Source organism: Bos indicus x Bos taurus, chromosome 20 (assembly GCF_003369695.1).
Source record: "Bos indicus x Bos taurus breed Angus x Brahman F1 hybrid chromosome 20, Bos_hybrid_MaternalHap_v2.0, whole genome shotgun sequence".
Lineage (NCBI taxonomy): Eukaryota > Metazoa > Chordata > Mammalia > Artiodactyla > Bovidae > Bos > Bos indicus x Bos taurus.
Genome location: NC_040095.1, coordinates 25,789,282 through 25,809,637, shown reverse-complemented (window position 1 = coordinate 25,809,637; position 20,356 = coordinate 25,789,282). Strand labels below are relative to the sequence as shown.

Genomic DNA, 20,356 nt, shown 5'->3' with positions numbered 1-20,356 from the left:
TGTAAGAAAAAAGTAAATGCAAGTTAGCTTGCAAATTCTCACTCATGTTTTTGAAAACAATCAGTAAGGATTTTATCTCCAGTGGTCTTGATCCCTTTCCCCCAACCCTCCTTTCGTGCTGACCCTGAATGTTTTGTTCAGCTGCAAATAAGTAGACCCTGAAATTTTTAACTTTATGCAATTCATTCAACTCTGGATATCAATCTCCTCGTTGAAGGGCTGATGCTAGGTCAGTATTCTGCACAGCCACCTCTCTGGAGCACCCCGCTCTCTGGGGGCCAGGGCTTGGGTCTGGGTCTTATACAAAATTAGCCACAAGTGGTAACATTTTTACATCATCTTACAGCTTGGATTCTTCAAAAGAAAATATGAAAAAATGGCCAAAAATCCAGATGAAACCGATGAGACCACAGAACTCAACAGCTGAATCACCCAGCAGCTCCCACCAGAGTGGGTAGCAGCAGCAGTACAGCCAGAGGTTACTATTCACATGAATGGTTTTTTTTTTTTAATACCAGGGTAACTTAATAATGTAATAATTAAAACAGAACTGCAGGTCAGTTTGGAAAGAAATTGTGAGGGGATTGGGAGGGCAGGGGTACAAAGGGTAAAAGACTTATTTTATATGGAGGAAAAAGTGCTCTTTACCGCTGGCTGGTCCAGAGTACATTATCATGTACATTGTATCTGAAGCATGACATGTTTCCAAACAGGAAAAGTCTTAAGAGAAAAATACAACCTTTGGGGGCGGGGGAACCCAATTATTTAAAACGACTGTTTTTAAACAAGTGGAAGTAGTAGGTGTAGATACATCATTAACTTGGATTTTGATACTGTTGGGGGAAAAAAACAGGTCAACTTTTGCTGCTTGTCCAAAGTTGCCACAGAGGATATTTTCAGTGATAATTTTGTTTATAAATGAGGTAAAACTTGCTGTTGTCAGCCCACAGCTGTTTCCCAGGGTCCCGTTTCTTGTGATGATGTGCTTATCAAAACATGCTTGATGACTGGTAGGAGCCTCCTGCAGACGGAATCTCCTCTTAAGTGGTGGAGGGTTAGGGGCCTAAAGGGTTTAGAGGCCACAGCACTAACTTTTGTTTAGCATCTATAACATTTATAGTAAAATCTTGTCTGCTGGAGTCCCCGCTGGGAAGAAGGAAGACATTTCCTTTCTCCTTTAGGATGAAAACTGGCTGACCTGGCTGGCACCTTGTCAATTTTTGAAATTTGAGTAATTGCTTTGGAATCCTTTCTGCTTCCACAATGAACCTCTCCCATGTCCTGGTGCCTCATATTCTGCAAGCCTGCAGCTGCCCACCTTCCTCTCCAGGAGTCTGGAGTTTTCCACCCTCCTGGGACTCTTGTCCAAACCTCCACTCCCAGGGCAGGGGCTCTTCCCCAGGTGTGAGGAGGAAGTTATCCGTTCCACTTCCCACACTTGCGTGAGTTACTGTATAATCCCCTTAACTTCAGGGAGCTGTTTTCAGTTGGCTAAACATGTAAGAAAAATTAAGTCCAAGTGAACTTCTAATTGTTGATATTTCAGGCAGGGTAAACAAGGTAAAATATAAATAATCTCAGGAATTTGCAGGAAATTACAAGACCTTAGAAACCACCTAGTAAGCACCTACTGTGCTTGGTTCTGGAGAACTTACATTTCCAGAATAATGACTTTAACCTGGGAGTTTGCTCACCAGAGAGTCTCAGGCCCCAATTCCTGATAATCTTATTTAGTCATCAAATTGGGATGAAGCCTGATGACCTGTATTTTAACAAGGGTCCAGGTCCTTATGATGTAAACGGGCCACCTTGTGGAACACCATCCATTCCTCCGCTGCACCTTCTTTTCTCTGTTAGTTTCTAGGTTCATCCTCTAGGCAGGCCTGAGAGAGAAAGCGCAGAGGCAAAGGCTGTGGGGACTATTTTCTGTCAGAAAATACATACTTAAAGCTTCAGACAAGTCGCTCAGGCCCTGAAACTTCAGCGTCCTCGTTATAAAATGGGGGGCACTGGGGTAGAGCTCAGTAGTGACACTTTCAACTTTTAAAAACCCATTGTCTGGGTTTCTTATAACACAAATAGACAATCCTCCCAGAATGTGACTCGGAAGTCAGGAAAGCAGGCACGTGCCCGCGTGCGTGTCTCTGATGGTGGCGCAGGGCTGTCTGCACAGTTCCGGGATTCATTTTGCGTCTGACGAAACAAAGGGAAAAGAAACAATTGGCAAAAAAATGTCAGGGGTTTGTAACAAAAATGACATTGTATTCTCTAGTTAACATGTGCTAGAGCCCAATTCTTGTAACAACTGTGTGGACTCACACTGTTTCATTCCAAGGAGTGTTTAAAAAAAGAACGGAGGGGAAACTGGTCATTACGTTGATAAAGACTATTTAATAAACTGGGTAACCGCTGTATATATATGTATACTAGTTCTTCAAAGTAATATACTAAGAACTACAGCATGTCATCCTCCTTTATTCTGCCTCTAAGCTTCCTCAGATAAACACTAGACAGAGGTCACATGCCCACAGCCAGCTGGTGAGCTCTGGTGAGCCTCGCCTTAGATGAGTGGCCTTGAAGGCACTGTTTCCATGAAGGAGCTGGATTACTGCAAACTTAAGAAGCCAGCCACTCGTCTCTGCGCCATTTATCTCGCTGGGGTAGGGTCTCTCAGCCCTGGCTCTACAGACACTGGGGCCAGGTAACTCTTTCTGGTGGGGGCCTGTCCGGTGTATTGTAGGATGTTTAGCCGCATCCCTGGCCTCGGCCTACAGCTCTACCTACCCGCATCAGAGGCACCCTCTCCCCCTCGTGGCAATCAAAAAATGTCTCAGACACTGGCTGACGCTTCCTGGAAGGTACAGTCGCTCCAGCTGAGAACCACTGCACGAGAGCACGTGGCCTAAATATACAGCTTCTGTCACCAGACAACGGGTCTAAGGCAGAGGTGCCACTGAGTAGTGTTCCTTGAGCACTTTTAAGCAAAGGTTGAAGAGTCATCCAAGATATTTAAAAATTGTTTAAAAAAAAAAAAAAAAAGCTCTGTATTCCTATTCAGCCATACTTTTGTTTTAAAAGTAAGTAGAATATAGGGCTTAAAAGATGTCATCTTAAAGTTTCCATTTCATAAATGGTATATAGACAGTGTGTATAGAATGGGGTAAGAACTGAGTTGCTTCATGCATGGCTGCCATACAAGCTTTATAAAATAATAAAGTAAAACAGTCTAAAGAAACTGCATTGAAATTTGAATTTTGTGCGTCGTTCACTTCAGCAGCAAACTGAGAAACTGGACAGATTCCTAACTGGATGTGTTTTTATAAAATAGTGAACATTATTAACTGTGAAAAAAAAGTGGAAACCAATTTATCATAATCACACAAGTGATTATCCTAATGGTTATTACACAAGTAGTTATTATAAAAGGTGTAATTTTATAGTGTTATCTATTCTGATATACAGTTATAACTTAATATATGACAATCTCATAAATTAAGATATCATAAGCATTAAACAGGATTCCTCAAACTTCTCTCCCTGGTCCATCTTTAATACAGTTTGCACATAGAAAATAATCATATACATGACTTTCAGGAGTATGCCCTCATTAATGCACACTCATTCTAATCAGTTAGAAAGACTAACCATGTAGGGGAAGAAAGTATATATGGGGGCAGTGTCTGAAACAAAATGTTGACTGTTTGAACCTTAAAGAATGAAAATGTAGCCATTATGTAAATATTAAAAAATGGTTTCATACCTGGTTTATTTTGGCAGATAAAGTCAAAATGTAAATGTATATATTGCACAACTATGCTAAATTGTATATTTTTTAAAGACAAATTGTCTTGGATAGTTTCCTTCATACATAATGTATAAATCTTTAAGAATATTTGCTGTTTTGATTAACTGGTTTTTGTCTTTTTTTCTCTCCACCAAAAATATAAAAATGAATGTATGCATGTTTGTACATGAAGTGTCACACAGTTCATTTGATTTCTAAGAAACAACCAAATTGGAGCAATAATCAACATTAGTTAAGAGCTTTTCTCATATTAAAGTATGAGAATCAAACAGAAGAGTATTATTCAAATGTAAACTACTCTTTACAGAGCACATTACTGAATATCATTAAAATCATTTTGAAAATAAAGCTATTCACTTTGGAATTTGAACTTTATGACTTATGGATCTCACTGTATTTATCTTGTACACTCACTGTGCTTGAGAACAGTCAGTCAAGACTCAGTTATAAGAGTGAGGATGTATCTCACCACTTATAACAGCAGTGGCCACAAGGATGTTCTGCAGGCAACAAGCCGCCTGCAGTTTAGAGACGAGGTGTAAAGCCTTGCTCCTCAGTGTGGTTGACAGGCGGGCAGCATTTGCATCACCTGGAGCCTGTTACAAAATGGAGCTCTCAGGTGCCATGCAGAACTGAATTCCAACTGGAAGTTTAATAAGATCACCAGATGATTTGCAGTATGCTACAGTTTGAGAAGCGTCACTCTAAAGCACAACTTATCTCTAGAAAGAAACATGTGTCTGAAACAGAAAAAAAGAGTCAAAACTACTGCAGCCTACACGAGCAGTCATCTGCATAGTTTAAAAAAATTTTTTAATAGAGCATTTACATACTCTTAAGAATTAAATAAGCTGAAATGAATGTGCTGAAATTGTAAAACAAGAAATTGTAAAACAAGACACATATCAGGTTCAGAGACTGGCTGTCACTGCATAGATGGTACACTGATGCAAAGGCTGAGGGGTAGGTGCTGCCTTTCACAACCTGTGCACAAATAGCTCTGATTCCCACCACCCCCCCAACACCTCCCTCAATTCGACCCATCTCAATTCTGGTGAAGCACTTGACAAAAGCAGACTGCAGAACCACCACTAGTAAGTGTATCTTATATGCTTCATACATTAAAATACAACTTTGGAGAAAAAGAACATTCATTTTTGTTTTGTCACAGTGGGTTAGGAAATGCTGCTACCTGTATGAAAGCTAGCATTCTGTAAATCAGAACATACTTTTATATTTCAGTATTTTAAAAAATAATCCATTTATTCTTTATCACCTTTGAAAAACTACACAGAGCATAAAAATAATCCTCATTCTATCGTGTGTTTATTCGCTTAGTTGTATGTGACTCTTTACGACCCCAGTGGACTGTAGCCCGCCAGGCTCCTCAGTCCATGGAATTTCCCAGGCAAGAATACTGGAGTGGGTTGCCATTTCCTCCTCCAGATCTTCCCGACCCAAGGATCAAACCCACGTCTCTGGCATTTCCTACATTGGCAGGTGGATTTTTTACCACTGCACCACCTGGAGGTTCATCCTAGCATAACCCTTTAGTATTTTAAAGATAACCAACTAAAGACTGAAATTTTTCTTATTCAAAAAGAAGGGCTGATTTTCATCTGAGGACCACTCCAACCTAATTAAAAGAAAAAGGCTACTAATTAAATCTGAAATTTTTGATTCTGTGCAAGTAGAGTAAAAAGCTAACTCACTCAAATTGCTCTTGCTATAGCCCTGGCTCTACCACCCTCTGCTGGGTGAGCTGCCTAACTACACCACACAAATCATGGAATGTAAAGAGGCCTTTACTAGACGGATGGGAGTGAGGAAGGAAGTGGAGAAGAAAAGCTCGCTGCACCTATCCACTTCATTCGTCATGCCAGGTACTTTTACACATCTCTAAGCACTACAACCACACATCACGTCAGGTGTGTTTAATATGGGCTTCAAGTGCTTAATGGGCTTCCCTGATAGCTCAGTTGGTAAAGAATCCGCCTGCGATGTGGGAGACCCCAGTTCAATTCCTGGGTCGGGAAGATCCCCTGGAGAAGGGATAGGCTACCCACTCCAGTGTTCTTGGGCTTCCCTTGTGGCTCAGTTGGTAAAGAATCCACCTGCAACGCAGGACACCTGGGTTTGATCCCTGGGTTGGGAATATCCCCCAAAGAAGGGAAAGGCTAACCATTCCGGTATTCTGGCCTGGAGAATTCCATGGACTGTATAGTCCACCGGGTTGCAGAGAGTTGGACAGGACTGAGCGACTTTCACTTCACTTCACTCCAGTGCTTGACGCCAACAAAACTTCTGAGCACTCCTGCGTGCATGTTATGGTTAGACACTGATGATAGAGACAAGTCCCCAGTCTCAGGAAATTGATGGTCTAGTGATGGAGATACACTAACAGATGTAGCACCTGAGACAGCGCGCTAAGCGCCACTGTAGGGTATAAAGTGGAACAAGGAATCCAGTTTGAGAGAGTGTAGTTGGAGCAGGCTCTCTGCAGAGGTACATTTCATCAAGGAGCAAGTGAGGAAGCAACTGAAGGAATACCCGGAGGAAGGGCATCCTAGCAAAGGGGCAGGCGAGGACCCTTGGGGAGAGTGAGCCTGCCACAAATCACCACAGCAAAGCAGGGAGCCTGGAACGAGACAGCAGTGAGGCAGGAGCCGGGCCATGCAGGCTGTCGGTCATGGTGAGGACAGAGGTTCTGGGGTGTGATTACCTATCAGAAGGTTCAAGTAGGATGATCAAGTGACCAAAGTAGGAGAAGGAAGGGGGACTGTCACCAGGCCACAGCAATAGTCCAAGAGAAATGGGAGTGGTGGCTTGGATGACAGATGCAGCAGAATAAAGAAATGAGTGGATTCAAGAGGCATCCGATAGGAATTGCTTTTCCAATTGTCCAATAGGTTCATTCAAGATCTAAGATCAAGACTCAAATTTTTAACTTAACTCACTACTTCTCAAAACATACTGAAAGTATAGTGACTCAGCAGCATATGTAAAGAACAAGCAGAGCCACAAAATCACAAAACAGTTCACTAGAACATCTGCTGCTACCTTCACTCAAAGATAAAACTTTCACTTTTGCTACCTGTTAAAACACTTGAAACACAAGAAATCAGCTTCCTACTTCTTAAATGAACTTCCTAAGCTGTCAAATAAAGCCACAGTCCCCAAGTGACTTTAAACATTACAAGCTATTTAAAGGTCAGTTTTTTTAAGTTACTCTTCTACTTAGCCAGTTAAGTCACAGACATAGAAAGGCTATGTCAGAGTGATGCCAGCTCCTTAATATTTCACCAATTAACTGCCACTCCTAAGAGAAGTGGGGATCAACGACGACCTGATTCAAGTCCAGTGCAATGCACTGAAAACTGTCAGATGCTCCATCCCAATTTTAGCATGCCCCAGATTAACTCCTTAACCTGTCTGCACTGGAGACTTAAAAGCTTAATAGTCTGAGTTCCTGATTTAAACAAAACCTACTTAAAATGAAGATATGATTTAAAAAAAAAAAAAGATGCTTAGAGAATGTTTCATGTACTTTGTTATCAGTTCAGTTCAGTCGCTCAGTCATGTCTGACTCTTTGCAACCCCATGGATTGCAGCACACCAGCCTTCCATGTCCATCATTCCATCACCAACTCCCGGAGCTTGCTCAAACTCGTGTCCATTGAGTCAGTGATGCCATTGAACCATCTCATCCTCTGTCATCCCCTTCTCCTCCTGCCTTCAATCTTCCCCAGCATCAGGGTCTTTTCCAATGAGCCAGTTCTTTTTATAATTACTATCAATAAAGATCCTCTAAAGAAACTGAGTAGAAAAATTCCAAAAGCCACATAGACCTCATATGAACATATACTCTAAGTCCCTTCCAAAGGAACCTTCAAGTTGTGGGCTTTTGAGGATGCAAAAGTGAGGTCTTCAGTGACTCAGTGACACTCAGTGAGAAGCTAGAGCTGTATTTGTAGGATGACTTCACTGAACTCCTTGCTGTACAACAAGAGGAGCTTGGTAATGAAGGCCTGGTGGACCTGGAGGCCCAGAGGGAGGACAGAGAGGAAGAAGCAGTAACTGAAGGACCGAGGAAAGTCACGACACAGGAAAAGGCAAGGGCTCTTCTGTATTTGAGGAGGCACTGTCAGCTTTTGAGGCACAAGCCCTGAACACAGAACGGTACACGAAGGCTGCAGTAGCTGTTCCGAATGCAATCCAGGGCTACCATGTCATCTACGATGAGAAAAAGAGAGCTACTACTCAGGCATCACTGGATCATTTTTCAAGAAGGTAGATAATTCTATCTGCAGCCAGCAAGGAACCAGAACCTGTGCCATCAACGTCAGGGGTGAGTGAAACTGCAGCTTGCTCTCCAGCTCCTGTCGCTGACGACCCTTCAGCTCTGCCATCTCCCACTTCCTCTCCTTCTTCCAGTCAGTAACTCTTCTTACCTGTTCACTGGATGCCAGCTCCTGTTTACCAGCTCTTATACTGTAATACTGTACTTTTGGGGCTTCCCTGGTGTCTCAGACAGTAAAGAATCTGCCTGTAATGCAAGAGACCCGGATTCGATCCCTGGGTCGGGAAGATCCCCTGGAGAAGGGAATAGCAACCCACTCCAGTATTCTTGTCTGGAGAATCCCAGGGACAGAGGAGCCTGGCGGGCTACAGTCCATGGGGTCACAGGGAGTCAGACAGGACTGAGTGACTAAGCACACATACAATATAAAAAAAAAAAAAACCACCCAATCAAAAAATGGACAAAAGACCCAGACAGACATTTTTCCAAAGAAGACATACAGATAGGTAAAAGGCCCATGAAAAGATGCTCAACACCACTAATTATTAGAGAAATGCAAACCAAAACCACAATGAGGTCTATCACCTTACACTGGTCAAAATGGTTATCATCAGTCAGTCTACAAATAAGTACTGAAGAGAATGGGGAGAAAAAGAATCCTCACACACTGGTGGTGGTCATGTACAATGGGGAAACCACTACGGAAAACAGTTTGGAGGTTCCTTAAAAAACTAAAATAAAAGCACCATATGATCAAGTAATGCCACTGCTGGGTATATATCTGGAAAACATGAAACTCTTAATCTGGAAAGGCACATGCACCCCAGTGTTCGTAGCAGCGCTACTTACAACAGCCAAGACACGAAGGCAGCTCAACAGATGACTTAAGATGAGACACACTCACACTGGAGTATTGCTCACCACACAAAAACCATCCTTCGCTACAACATGAATGGAGTATTATGCTTAGTGAAAAAAGTCAGAGAAAGATAAATGCTGTATGATATCACTTACGTGTGGAATCTAAAAAAATAATACAAATGAATCCAAATATAAACAAAAACACCCAGAAAACAAACTCATGGTTACCAAAAGGGAGAGGATGAGGGGAAGGACAAATGAGGAATGTGGACTTAACAGATACAAACTACTACACGTAAAACAGATAAGCAACAAAGATTTACTGTGCAGCATAGGAAATTACGCCAAAATCTTGCAATAACTTATAATGGAATATAATCTGCAAAATAACCCCAAATCATTATGCTGCACACCCAAAACTAATCAAATATTGCAAATCACACTTCAGTTTAAAAAAAAAAGAACTATATGAAAATTATATACTAAGATCTATCAAGGTAATATATGGGTTGACCAAACAAAAACTGGACCATTATTTAGTATGAGATTTTGCAGAAAACATACCTTTATTAATGACTTCACTAACAACAATGCTGCTTAAGCTCAAAAGATATCTGAAAATGCTTTACTAAATAATCGTATAATTTTCCTTCTTAATTGGTTGTGAGTACAATCTTCTAACATTAAAACACAAAACACCCTTGCTAGTTTGTCTTGACAATTTTATGCTCATTTATATACTGATACAATAACAAAATATAATAAGCATTATGATAAGATTATACTAGATTCTGAAATAGAAGAAATCCTCATAATTATGAAATATCTTACATATCATCAGGCTACCCCAGTGGCTCAGCGGTAAAGAACCCGCCTCCCAATGCAGGAGATGTGGGTTCAATCCCTGGGACGGGAAGAGTCCTTGGAGAAGGAAATGGCAACCCACTCAAGTATACTTGTCTGGGAAATCTCATGGACAGAGAAGCCTGGTGGGCTACAGCTGATAGGGTCTCAAAGAGTTGGACACAAATGAAGCGACTGAGCACACACGCATCATCACTGAGTTTTTAAAAACAAGAAAATATTGCTTTAAACTTATAAAATTGTACTTAGCTTATTTTTTAAAATATATAAATTCTAAAAATATATCAAGAGTATCTGATAAGGACTTTTTATAACTTTCAGTTCTGCCAACATTCCCAAAATGCATCCCTGACAACAATATCGCTGGGCATAGGGGCAGGGGGGTGGGGTCAGGATGCTGGGGGTAGGAGGCGGACAGAGGGGGCAGCCTGAGATAGTCACTGATGAGGGGCGACCCCTCAGTGTGAGTCAAATTACAACTGGAACTCAGTCATAGAACTGTTTGTCCACCCACAGGCATCACTCCTCACATTCAAATTATTCTTCCATTTTTCTCCCTAAAGCCTTTCTTTCCTCTGTTTCTAGTTCCCATATAAGCCCTCATCCTAAACACTCATTTATTTTGCTTTCTTTTCTCCTCTCTTTTGTTCCACTGGTATAACATAAGAGATCAGCTTCATTAAACTATCTTCTAGAGAAGAAGAATGGAAATATGATCAAAGATAAGAATTTACCTAGTTTAAATTTTAGGGCTCTAAAAACCTAAGTGGTTTAATCACTGGTTGCCCAAAAGCATTCTTTGTTTCTTTTCCAAGATGATGATGATTCTTCATAGATTTCCTAAAAAACAGAACCATAAGGAGAATTCAAAAGAGAGCATTTTAATACATGCAAATACACTGGAATAAATCAGGCAAATGAGTATCACAACTATTTAAATGTGCTCTTCTTTTAACAATCCAATGGACATTTGCGTAAGGCACTGACAGCAAAAAAATAACCAAACATGCTTCCTACACTCAAGGATTCAGTCCAGTAGGAGAAACAACAGACAAGAAGCCTTAACAAGGCAAGGTGCCAACATCGAGAAGAATAAACTACGAAATCTACTCGGGACCACGATGGGCAGTAGCCTGGGCAAAGTTACGTCGGGAAGACAGAAGGTCTTTAAACACTTTGTTCTATCAGACACACCTGCTACTTCCACATTTCTAAACATGCTTTTCCAAAGGCAGAAGGGATGTTTCCATTAGCTCTGAAATTAAAGAGACCACCATGGAGGTTCCTAAACAGGTCTGAGCTACATGCTGGTGACAAGTGCTCTGTAAGTGCCTGCCCTACCCACCACCCTCTTGCCTACGTCACAGACAATCTCAAAGCACAGGCTGGAACCAGAACCAGACTGGAATGTAGACAATTTGGGGACAGAAGAGGAATAAGAATATCACGTATTCTTCTCTCTCTAATCAGATTCTATCATGTTGGCCACAAAGTTCAGGTTTTTCCATTTTATGGACACCCTCTCACCTTCTACAGACAGAGAAGCAAACAGAAAGCCCAGCTTGTCCTCAACATCCCATCTCCTGCTCTCTCTACTTTGTCAGCTGGCTCACTATTCTTTCCTCCCAGGTAAAGAAAGCTCTTTCAGCCAGGCTCACAATTCATTCTGGAAGGCTCTTTCTACCTTGCTCGCTCCAGGGGCCTGTCTCATGGTCTATCAAAATGGCGGCAGCCTTGCTCACAGCCAAGCAACCAGATACCTGAGCTTCACTAGGACAGATTCCTTTCACACACGCTATCTTCTAGTTCTTAAGTATCCCCTTATAACAATGGGTTTCAGTTTTAATTCAGAAAATATGGGTCACTAAATTTCATAAGCGGTGGTTCAGAGTCCAACTAACTCATCTCAGCACTGACTGAAGCAGGAGGCTCCTAGAAGGACTCGCCCTCTGGTCCTTCACTCCGAGCCCTGCTCTACTGGGCAGTGAATGCATTCCTCAGCTTTGCATTCAGCCACGAGCCGTGGGCAATTTGAGGCTCTCAAGTGGAATTACATGTGTCTCAGAGTTCTGAGTTCCCACTGTTGAGGTAACTATACCAGGGGAGAAATCAGGGAGCTGGGCCTTTTCATCTCTTCAGGATGCTCTAAGAAGGGAACTGTTTGCTTTTATTGATGGGTTTGATGTATGGACCGAAAACAAGCTAGACTTTCTAACTTAGGTCTTTAAATCCACTCTGCATTTTCTCCACAGAGGCAATATCCTTTTTTTTTCCCCTGAAATGAAGGCATTCTAGGAGACAGTTCTTTTGCCTTGAGAAATCTCTATTTTAGCCATTGCCTAAATAGCCATGCATGATTCCTGCTCTCCAAAGGAAAGACCCTCTAACTCAAGGGAATTCAATTCCAAGGGATACTACTGCACATATGAGCCACTGGAACATTCCAGACTAGGAATTCTAACTGCTACCACTTGCTGAGGTCTTCTCCCAGTCATGCATTATTTGAGGCATGTATTTTTCATGCTTGGAAAGAAGATTATTACATAAACACCCTATTTCATAGATAAAAGAAAACAAGATCCTATAAAGTCAGGGAAGGCCCATGAATATATACTCTATGTACTCTTTTTCTTTGTCCTTTAAAAATTCCTAAGAAAAAATCATGTCCAGAGAGAAAGGTAGGTATTTTTCTAACTTACCTTTTTCCATATGGGCACCCTGGCTTTTAAAGCATCAATGGCATAGCTCACAGCTTCAAGGGATGCAGCCCTGTGGGCTGAGGACACAGCAATGATAACGCTTGCTTCTGTCACTGGAACCAAGCTTTAACAAAATGAAGACAAAAATTCATCATCTCCTCTGAAGCTGCATGTTAAAGAATCGACACATGAAAAAAAAAAAAAAAATTCCACTGAAATCCAGCGAACGTTTAATTCCTAGAACTAAATATCTGAGCTTCGGCGGTAAAGAATGGTAAAGGCTCAGTGGTAAAGAAACTGCCTACCAAAGTACGAGACACAGGAGAGAGAGGTTTCAATTCCTGGATTGGGAAGATCCCCTGGAACAGGAAATGGCAACCCACTTCAGTATTCTAGCCTGGAGAATCCCCATGGACAGAGGAGCCTGGTAGGCTACCGTCCATGGGGCCGCAAAGAGTCAGATACAACTGAAGCCACTGAGCACAACACACAGAACTAAATATCCAGTTCTATTTTACCTAAACATCCCATTTAGTTAGAAAACAGTAATTCATCTCAGTTGCATTTAGCAGAAGCCAAAGCTGTGACCAACTTGTTAGCATGTATCCACTAGATTTATTTGATGGGCACCAAGAAGAAAGAGACCTCACTGATTCAAGTATCTGATTCAAATAAACAAGGCACAGGTCAGGTAATGTCTAGAAATACAAAGCAATCGCATGATGAATATAACACAGAATTTAAAATACTGAATAGCAAAAAACAGTAAATAACAGAATTGATAACAGTATTAAAAAATATAGTAGATGATAGATTTAGTCCCACTGCTGGGTTCTTTACAAAGCCTCGAATTCTACTCTTCTCAGAGATATAAAAAGATGAACTAATTTCATGACCTCAAGAGGCTTTTACATCAAAAAAATCTTAGACTGTCATATAAACAAAGTCCAGACTACAAAACAGCTGGGCACAGGGCCTGAGAGTCTTGCACATTTGGACTTTGTTACAGCATCTACCACTACTACTCTCCAAATGTTACAATATAACAAGCAGCCCTTAAAGGCACAGTCCCTCAGAATGATACATGAACCTCCCTCTCAAGGTAATACAGGATGCCAGTGAAAGATCTCAGAATCAGAATTAGTACAAAGGTGGAGAACAACCACGCTTAATCTTTTAAACTGATAAAGGAGATCATACCCAAGTCGATGAAACACTGCTATGTGTCTGACTGGCCATTTCTGTCTCATGTCACTACAAATTTTTCTTATCTCATTTTCTGCCATTGGTAGATATGCTTCATACTCTAAGCTAATGACTTTTTTCCCTTCGAAATTATTCCTTGTAGTCCCTAAAAAAAAAAAAATTACAAAATAAGGCTTCTCCTTATAGTTGAAATAGCCACACTAATTAAAAAAAAAAAGGAGGGGGTTATTTTTTAATTGCATACCAGTTTGTGTAAAAATTACTTTGAAAATTTCTAAACATGAAGACTTGATTAGAAAATCAAAAGATAATTATCACAAAGATGAGGAAATAAAATGACACTGATTAGCCAGGTTTACTGAAAATACTCAAAAGACAAACCAGTATATATTCCCTTTCTAAGAACAAAGATTTGACACTTGCAAACATCATGCTCCCAGGATTATCATTATTATCATCACCATTTTTTCCCCTCAATATCTGGAAAACACAGAATTCTCTATTAATAATGTTTTTTATTCTACTTTTTTTTTTTTTGTCTTTAAACACAGGTTAATTTAAAGATTATTAAAGCAAAGTAAGAACTAAAAATTTCTAGTCACCACCATGGGTAATCTCGGCTTACTGCTCAGAATCTTAAAATCCTCTGACTATTAACACTCGAATAGGAGAAACACTTGCTAACTTCAACCGTCTCGTACAGTCAATAGACACTATGAAAATTAAAACTCACCTACAAATAGGGATATTGCGCCACAGAGTGGAGAAATCACCAGCTGTGAGACATCATCTACTGAAAGTTTCTCAGATGTGAATTTTATTATATCTTTAGATTTCTCTTCAACTTCATTCATATCTTTTCTAGAAATAAGATATTACTAAACCTTAATATGGAGAAGGAAATGGCAACCCACTCCAGTATTCTTGCCTAGAGAATCCCATGGACAGAGGAGCCTGGTGGGCTGCTGTCCATAGGGTCACACAGAGTCGAACACAACTGAAGCAACTTAGCATGCATAGCAAACCTTAATATAGGTACTAGAGTCAAAACACCAATTTATTGGCTGTATTTCAATTTATAGTTTTTTCTACATTAGAAATGTTCAATTCAGTCACTCAGTCATGTCCAACTCTTTGTGACTCTTAGATATGTTAGGAGGCATGATTTGAAATATGATGATAAAAATAAATGTAAAAGTTTAGCAGAACTCAGTAATTTACAAATACCCCTAATGAATCAAGCATGTTATAAGAAGTTTACCATTAACATCATCACTTAAAAGGTAATCTATCTCATTGGTCGAAATATTCCCCATTCTAGAACTGCTACTCTTACCTCCTTCATCCACAGGCACATCACCTCTAAACCACTATGTTACCAAGCAGTACACTCAGTACTGGCTTTTTCTTTATCCAAACAGGAGAGCAAGCAGAAATGACGGAGATGCCACAGGAACTGGGTTCATTTCATAATCAGGCACAACCCAGTTAAGTAACTGAGGAAACAAGGGAATGAACTGAAGGCCTATTCATCAGATGCTATAGGTCCTTTGCCATATATTTCATTTCATCCATTAAGGATTTATTACATACTCACTAAGTGTCAGAGATTGGATATTGGCTGGGGGACAAAAGACCTGGCTCCTGTACTCAGGGCACTTATGCTGGAGGAGGAACAAAGCAGGAAATAGGAACTACAAACAGGGATAACTTATAGAAACAAACAGGGTTCTGAGACAAAGCATGGGGGTTGGGGAAGGGGTACTTATGAGGATATTTATGATCACACTACTGAAGAGAAAAAAAAAACCTACTGGATTATTCTGATGCTACGAGATTTCAGGATGTTTCAACCTCCTGCACGTGCCACCTGAGTTTTTTCCACTTTTTCTTGCAATATGATATAGGTAACCCAAACATCTATGAACTTCAGACCACACTGAGTCCCATAACTTGATTCTATAAGAACACAGATTCTAAAACTGCATGTTAGAAATCTTGCCAAACACATTCAAATAATACACACTGCTGCTGAGTATCTTCCTAGTCTTCTCAAAGGACAGCTCTAATCATCACACGCACACACACACCTTCAATGGCAGGCGGTTGTTTTCTGAATAAATTCCAAACTCAAAAAGCAGCATTCTTCTATAACCATGGTGGTGATATGGTGGCTACAGTTTTCAAATCAAATTGAGATACATATCTAACAAAGAATAGTATTTTTTCTAAATAGAAGATCTTGCCAGGTGATTTGCTTTGCAATATTTATTCTTCACTTTTTGGGGGACTGTCCTCCAGGAGAGTGGAGAGAAAAAATGAGAGAAAGAAACAGGCATTCATGGCTTGTTTTTTCCTTTAATGCAACCAAAGTTTTGCCGTCTAGGATGATACTTACTCTTGACTTTGAAATAAAACCACTATCAAATTAAGAAAGTTTTCTTTCATTCCTAACTTACAATTAGGGATGTCTATTAATTTCTACATTATTTATTTCTCAGTTGACAAATTAAGCCTCATTCTGTTTGCCTCTCCACATTATACTAAGCAAGGTTCTTACACATTATCATACTCAGACATGGACCTCATTTTTATGTAGTAGAAAGATGACATGGGTCCTAGAGCCATTTGCAATACAATTATAACAATAAAGCTGTCTTTTTGTACCTGGAAAATGGCAAGCTTTTTTTTTCCTTAGGAAGAGAAATATTCTTACTTTCCAGCTACGCAATTTTTCTCCATTTCTCTGTAATGAGGAAAGCTATTATCCAGTATTAATAAGCATTATTTGTGGAAAAGTACCCAGAAAGTCCAATAATCTGACTTCAAATGTTGGCTCTCCCACTTATTAGCTATGTGACCATGACAAGTTTTTTTAACTTCTTTTCGGTTTTCCCTTCTGCAAAATAGGAATATTAAAACACCAGTGTCTGGTACTGTGCTCCACACAAAATAAAAGCTCAACTGAACCATGTTAAATCAATAGAGTGAACATATCAAAATGACATTCAACTGCAAAGATGATAGGCATTTGTAAGTCCACCTGCACCAATAAAGAGCTGGTGCAGGCAGTCTTACAAAGAGTATAAAGTAAACAATATACAGGTTATTATCTGTATGATCCTGCTCCACAACACTGGTTAAGAAAAAAACTCTCACATACCCAGGTGGCTCAAAAGTATTACCCTCCACTAATGGGAGGGATAACGGCAATTTCGTCTCCTGATTGAAGCAGGAGGAGCTGATCTCCAAGCTCGACATATTCTTGACGAACAGCAAATATCACTTGATTTCTGACATCAGCCAATCTGAAGGACAAAAAGTATAATTAGACCTATCAATTATTAGCCTATTAGCTGTTAGATCCTAAATCTCCTCAGCTGCAATTAAAATTACATAAATACTATTTTATGAAGCATCCTCTACAAAATGACTAATTAAACTCACTCATATTTTGCAGAGAAAGTATGTATCCACTGAAGAACATACTTATTCACCATGACGAATGCAGTAAATTGCTAACAACTCTTTACTGGATGTTGGGTGTCTTAGGCAATTAAAGAAACAAACAAACAAACAAAAAACCACACTAAACTGGAGACAACATTCAGACCAAGTTAAAAAAAAAAAAATTTATCAGTGCATGCCCTCCCCAGGAGCTTTCCATCTAAGGAAACAAGTATGCCAAGTATACCCTGTAAGGCTGCAAAATACCAAGTGCCTCTCAGCCAGGTGAAAGGTAAAGTAGGACAGAGGCCCAACCACTGCCGTTGATTATCAGGGCACTTTAAGAACTTAAAAAGATATGAAATCAAGAAGGAATAGTTTTCTTTTGGAACATACATTGTGGACTGTCTGCTACACAGCACCAAAGCTTCCAAGTTAAACATCTACAAGGATTTAAGTGACACTCAGTATTCCTGGAACACGTTCAGGTGAGCCAATTTTGTACTTTGTTCCAAAGAAGACTCATCTGAGGTAGGAACAAGAGCAGTAAAATCAGACAATTTTCAAGAATCAGAAAAAAAATAAATCAAGTGTTGCAAAAATGCAAATTCAGCAGCAGCTACCGTTTCTTATCTTTCATTTTTCTTTCGGTCTTAAAAATTTCTATCTTGAGTTCTCTAAAGAAGGGGTGGGACATAAAAATTTAAAGCACACATTTTAACAGAATTTGTAACAATTTCATTTAATGCTATAAAAATGCAAAATCTAAATTTTCAGTATTATGTAAATTAAAAAAGCTAATATAGTCATGTCTCTTTCGGAGTATCTCAGCTCACTGTGTTTTTTAAGTAAAATATAAAACTTTTCTTAAGGAACTGTTTATTTTTAAATACTATAAGTTTTCAGAAAAAATACAGCTAATGATACTTTTGACATTAAACATGGAAATCAACATTAACTTCTTACTTTTATCATTTACTCATGCATTTTTAAATATTAAAAAGTGCTTATCATATACATTCTACAAATTTTTAAGTACCCTGGATGGCGTGTTTCTATCTCATTCCACAGCTGCAATGCTTTTATTTCTTGCGGCACAGAAATGGTCTCAGAGCGAATTCCTGCTATTTCAGCGCTTTTTGCAAAATACAACACTTCCACCTGAAAAGAAAGAAAACATATTTAACAGTAACAACTCATAGCCCTTTTCTGACTCTCAACGTGGGGTTTTGTTTTTCAAACGCATTACTTTAATCAAAGACACTTTTGATAAGTTAGAGAAAATTAAAATGCCCATAAAAATTTCATTATATCCACAATTTTGAAAAAAATGTAGGCTTTCTAAGTATAATTCAGACTTTCAGATGCTTTTTAGCTTTATAAATGTACGCGTGGCACGACTAAACCTCTAACAATATCTTCTTAGAAACCATGAAGTTGGCCTTTAATTTACATAAAATTATAGGCAATAGCACCCCACTCCAGTACTCTTGCCTGGAAAATCCTGTGGACGGAGGAGCCTGGTGGGCTGCAATCCATGGGGTCGCTAAGAGTCAGACAAGACTTCACTTTCACTTTCATGCATTGGAGAAGGAAATGGCAACCCACTCCAGTGTTCTTGCTTGGAGAATCCCAGGGATGGGGAGCCTGGTGGGCTGCCGTCTGTGGGGTCGCACAGAGTCGGACACGACTGAAGCAACTTAGCAGCAGCAGCATAGCACCTTTTATAAGCACTTAGGCAGTGAACAAATGTCTGAGTCAAGAGATGAATTACACAAATAAATGACCAAATAAGTGAAAGACACGTCTTTCACGGTTGTCATATGACCTTCGATTCCAGTCTACATTACATTGAACCCAGCTGTCCGGAATTATGTTACGAAACATACAAACCCTGATAGTTACAAAAGCAGATGGGTCTGAAACACAGGATAAACCGGTATTCCCTAGGACAAACCTATGTAAGACAGCCTGGTATCCAAGGGATCCGCCCAAGTAAAATAACCCACCTATCACTCGGAGCAAATCATTCTCTACGAAACAAGCGTGCGTGAGTGCTAAGTCACTTCAGTCGTATCCGACTCTGCGACCCTGTGGACTGCAGCCCACCAGGCTCCTCTGTCCATGGGATTCTCCAGACAAGAACACTTAAGTGGGTTGCCGTGCCCTTCTCCAGGGGATCTTTCCGACCCAGGGATCGAACCCCCATCTCCTGAGGCTCCTGCACTGCAGGTGGATTATTTATTTATTTATTTTACCGCTGAGTCACTAGGGAAACCACGAAACAAGCAGAGATCTGCAAATAATCAACGGTTGGCCAATGCACAGATGCAGCGCTTTCACCTAAGAATTCTTAGTTAAGAGCATTTCTTTTTAAATTGAAAACTTGTCTTCTTAGGAAAGAATAATCTGAGAAGCGTTTAGGAACCAGCTGGTCTTCTGGGCCGTCACCCGCATAACTAGCGTTCGCGGATATCGACTTGACTTTCTTTGGGGAGGCCACAGCAAAGCCTCCGAAACCGGGAGGGGCCACCACCGCGGTGACAGTCTCCGGGGTCTGACTGAGCAGGGCTGCTTCTGTGGAGGAAAAAGCGGACACATTCGGGAAGACTTCCCACCCTTACCTGGCACCGGGGGACCATCCCGCCAGGAACGTCTCGCCCGCTATCCCGGCCGCGGAAGCGGAGGCGCCAAGTGGCGCAGCGCGCAGGCGCAACCTGCCGGCCCCTTCCGCCCCTACGCAGCACGCGCAGAGCTGGTTCCGCCCCGCTGTTTACCTAGCTGAGTTTGCGCCGCGGTTCCCTGGAGTTGGGTGTTCGGTCGCGGATGGGTCGCGTTGGTGGGCGAGAGGTGGCTGTCATTCAACGGGTAAAAGGCTGACCACGCGTGCCTTTATCCTCAGACGAGGCGCCGAGGTACAGGAGAGCCGATCCTGGACTCTCCTGGACACCTGCCTCCTCCGTTACGGAAACTGCTTTTCCGCTCGCTCACCTGCAGGCTTCTCTTTCACAGTTTTTACCTACCCCCGCCTTCTGGTGAAGCAATGGCAACCCACTCCAGTACTCTTGCCTGGAAAATCCCATGGACGGAGGAGCCTGGTAGGCTACAGTCCACGGGGTCTCGAAGAGCCGGACACGACTGAGTGACTTAACTTTCACTTTTATGCATTGGAGA

General features: G+C 40.8%; 2 protein-coding genes across 6 annotated transcripts in view; one reads left to right on the top strand and one right to left on the bottom strand.

Annotated features, from left to right (window-relative positions):
- Positions 1-4,175, top strand: part of ITGA2 (integrin subunit alpha 2) — a 108,573-nt gene extending 104,398 nt beyond the window's left edge. The window contains exon 30 of the mRNA XM_027520417.1: positions 347-4,175. Coding sequence (XP_027376218.1) covers positions 347-427 — 81 coding nt within the window. The 3' untranslated portion in view covers positions 428-4,175. The remainder of the gene's footprint in view (positions 1-346) is intronic.
- MOCS2 (molybdenum cofactor synthesis 2) lies at positions 720-19,911 on the bottom strand. Of its 5 annotated transcripts, none has more exons than XM_027520419.1 (8): positions 19,807-19,875; positions 18,222-18,343; positions 16,899-17,043; positions 14,469-14,596; positions 13,730-13,880; positions 12,530-12,653; positions 10,565-10,670; positions 720-2,193 (listed from the first exon to the last, which is right to left on the bottom strand). In XM_027520419.1, exons 3-7 carry the CDS (start codon positions 16,994-16,996, stop codon positions 10,602-10,604), a joined length of 570 nt encoding a protein of 189 aa, XP_027376220.1. In that variant the 5' UTR covers positions 16,997-17,043; positions 18,222-18,343; positions 19,807-19,875; the 3' UTR covers positions 720-2,193; positions 10,565-10,601. The 5 variants fall into 5 exon arrangements, with proteins under 5 accessions (XP_027376220.1, XP_027376222.1, XP_027376223.1 ...); XM_027520421.1 differs by having other exon boundaries at positions 720-1,883; XM_027520422.1 differs by lacking the exon at positions 720-2,193 and adding an exon at positions 7,511-8,038.
- Positions 19,912-20,356: the final 445 nt, after the last annotated feature.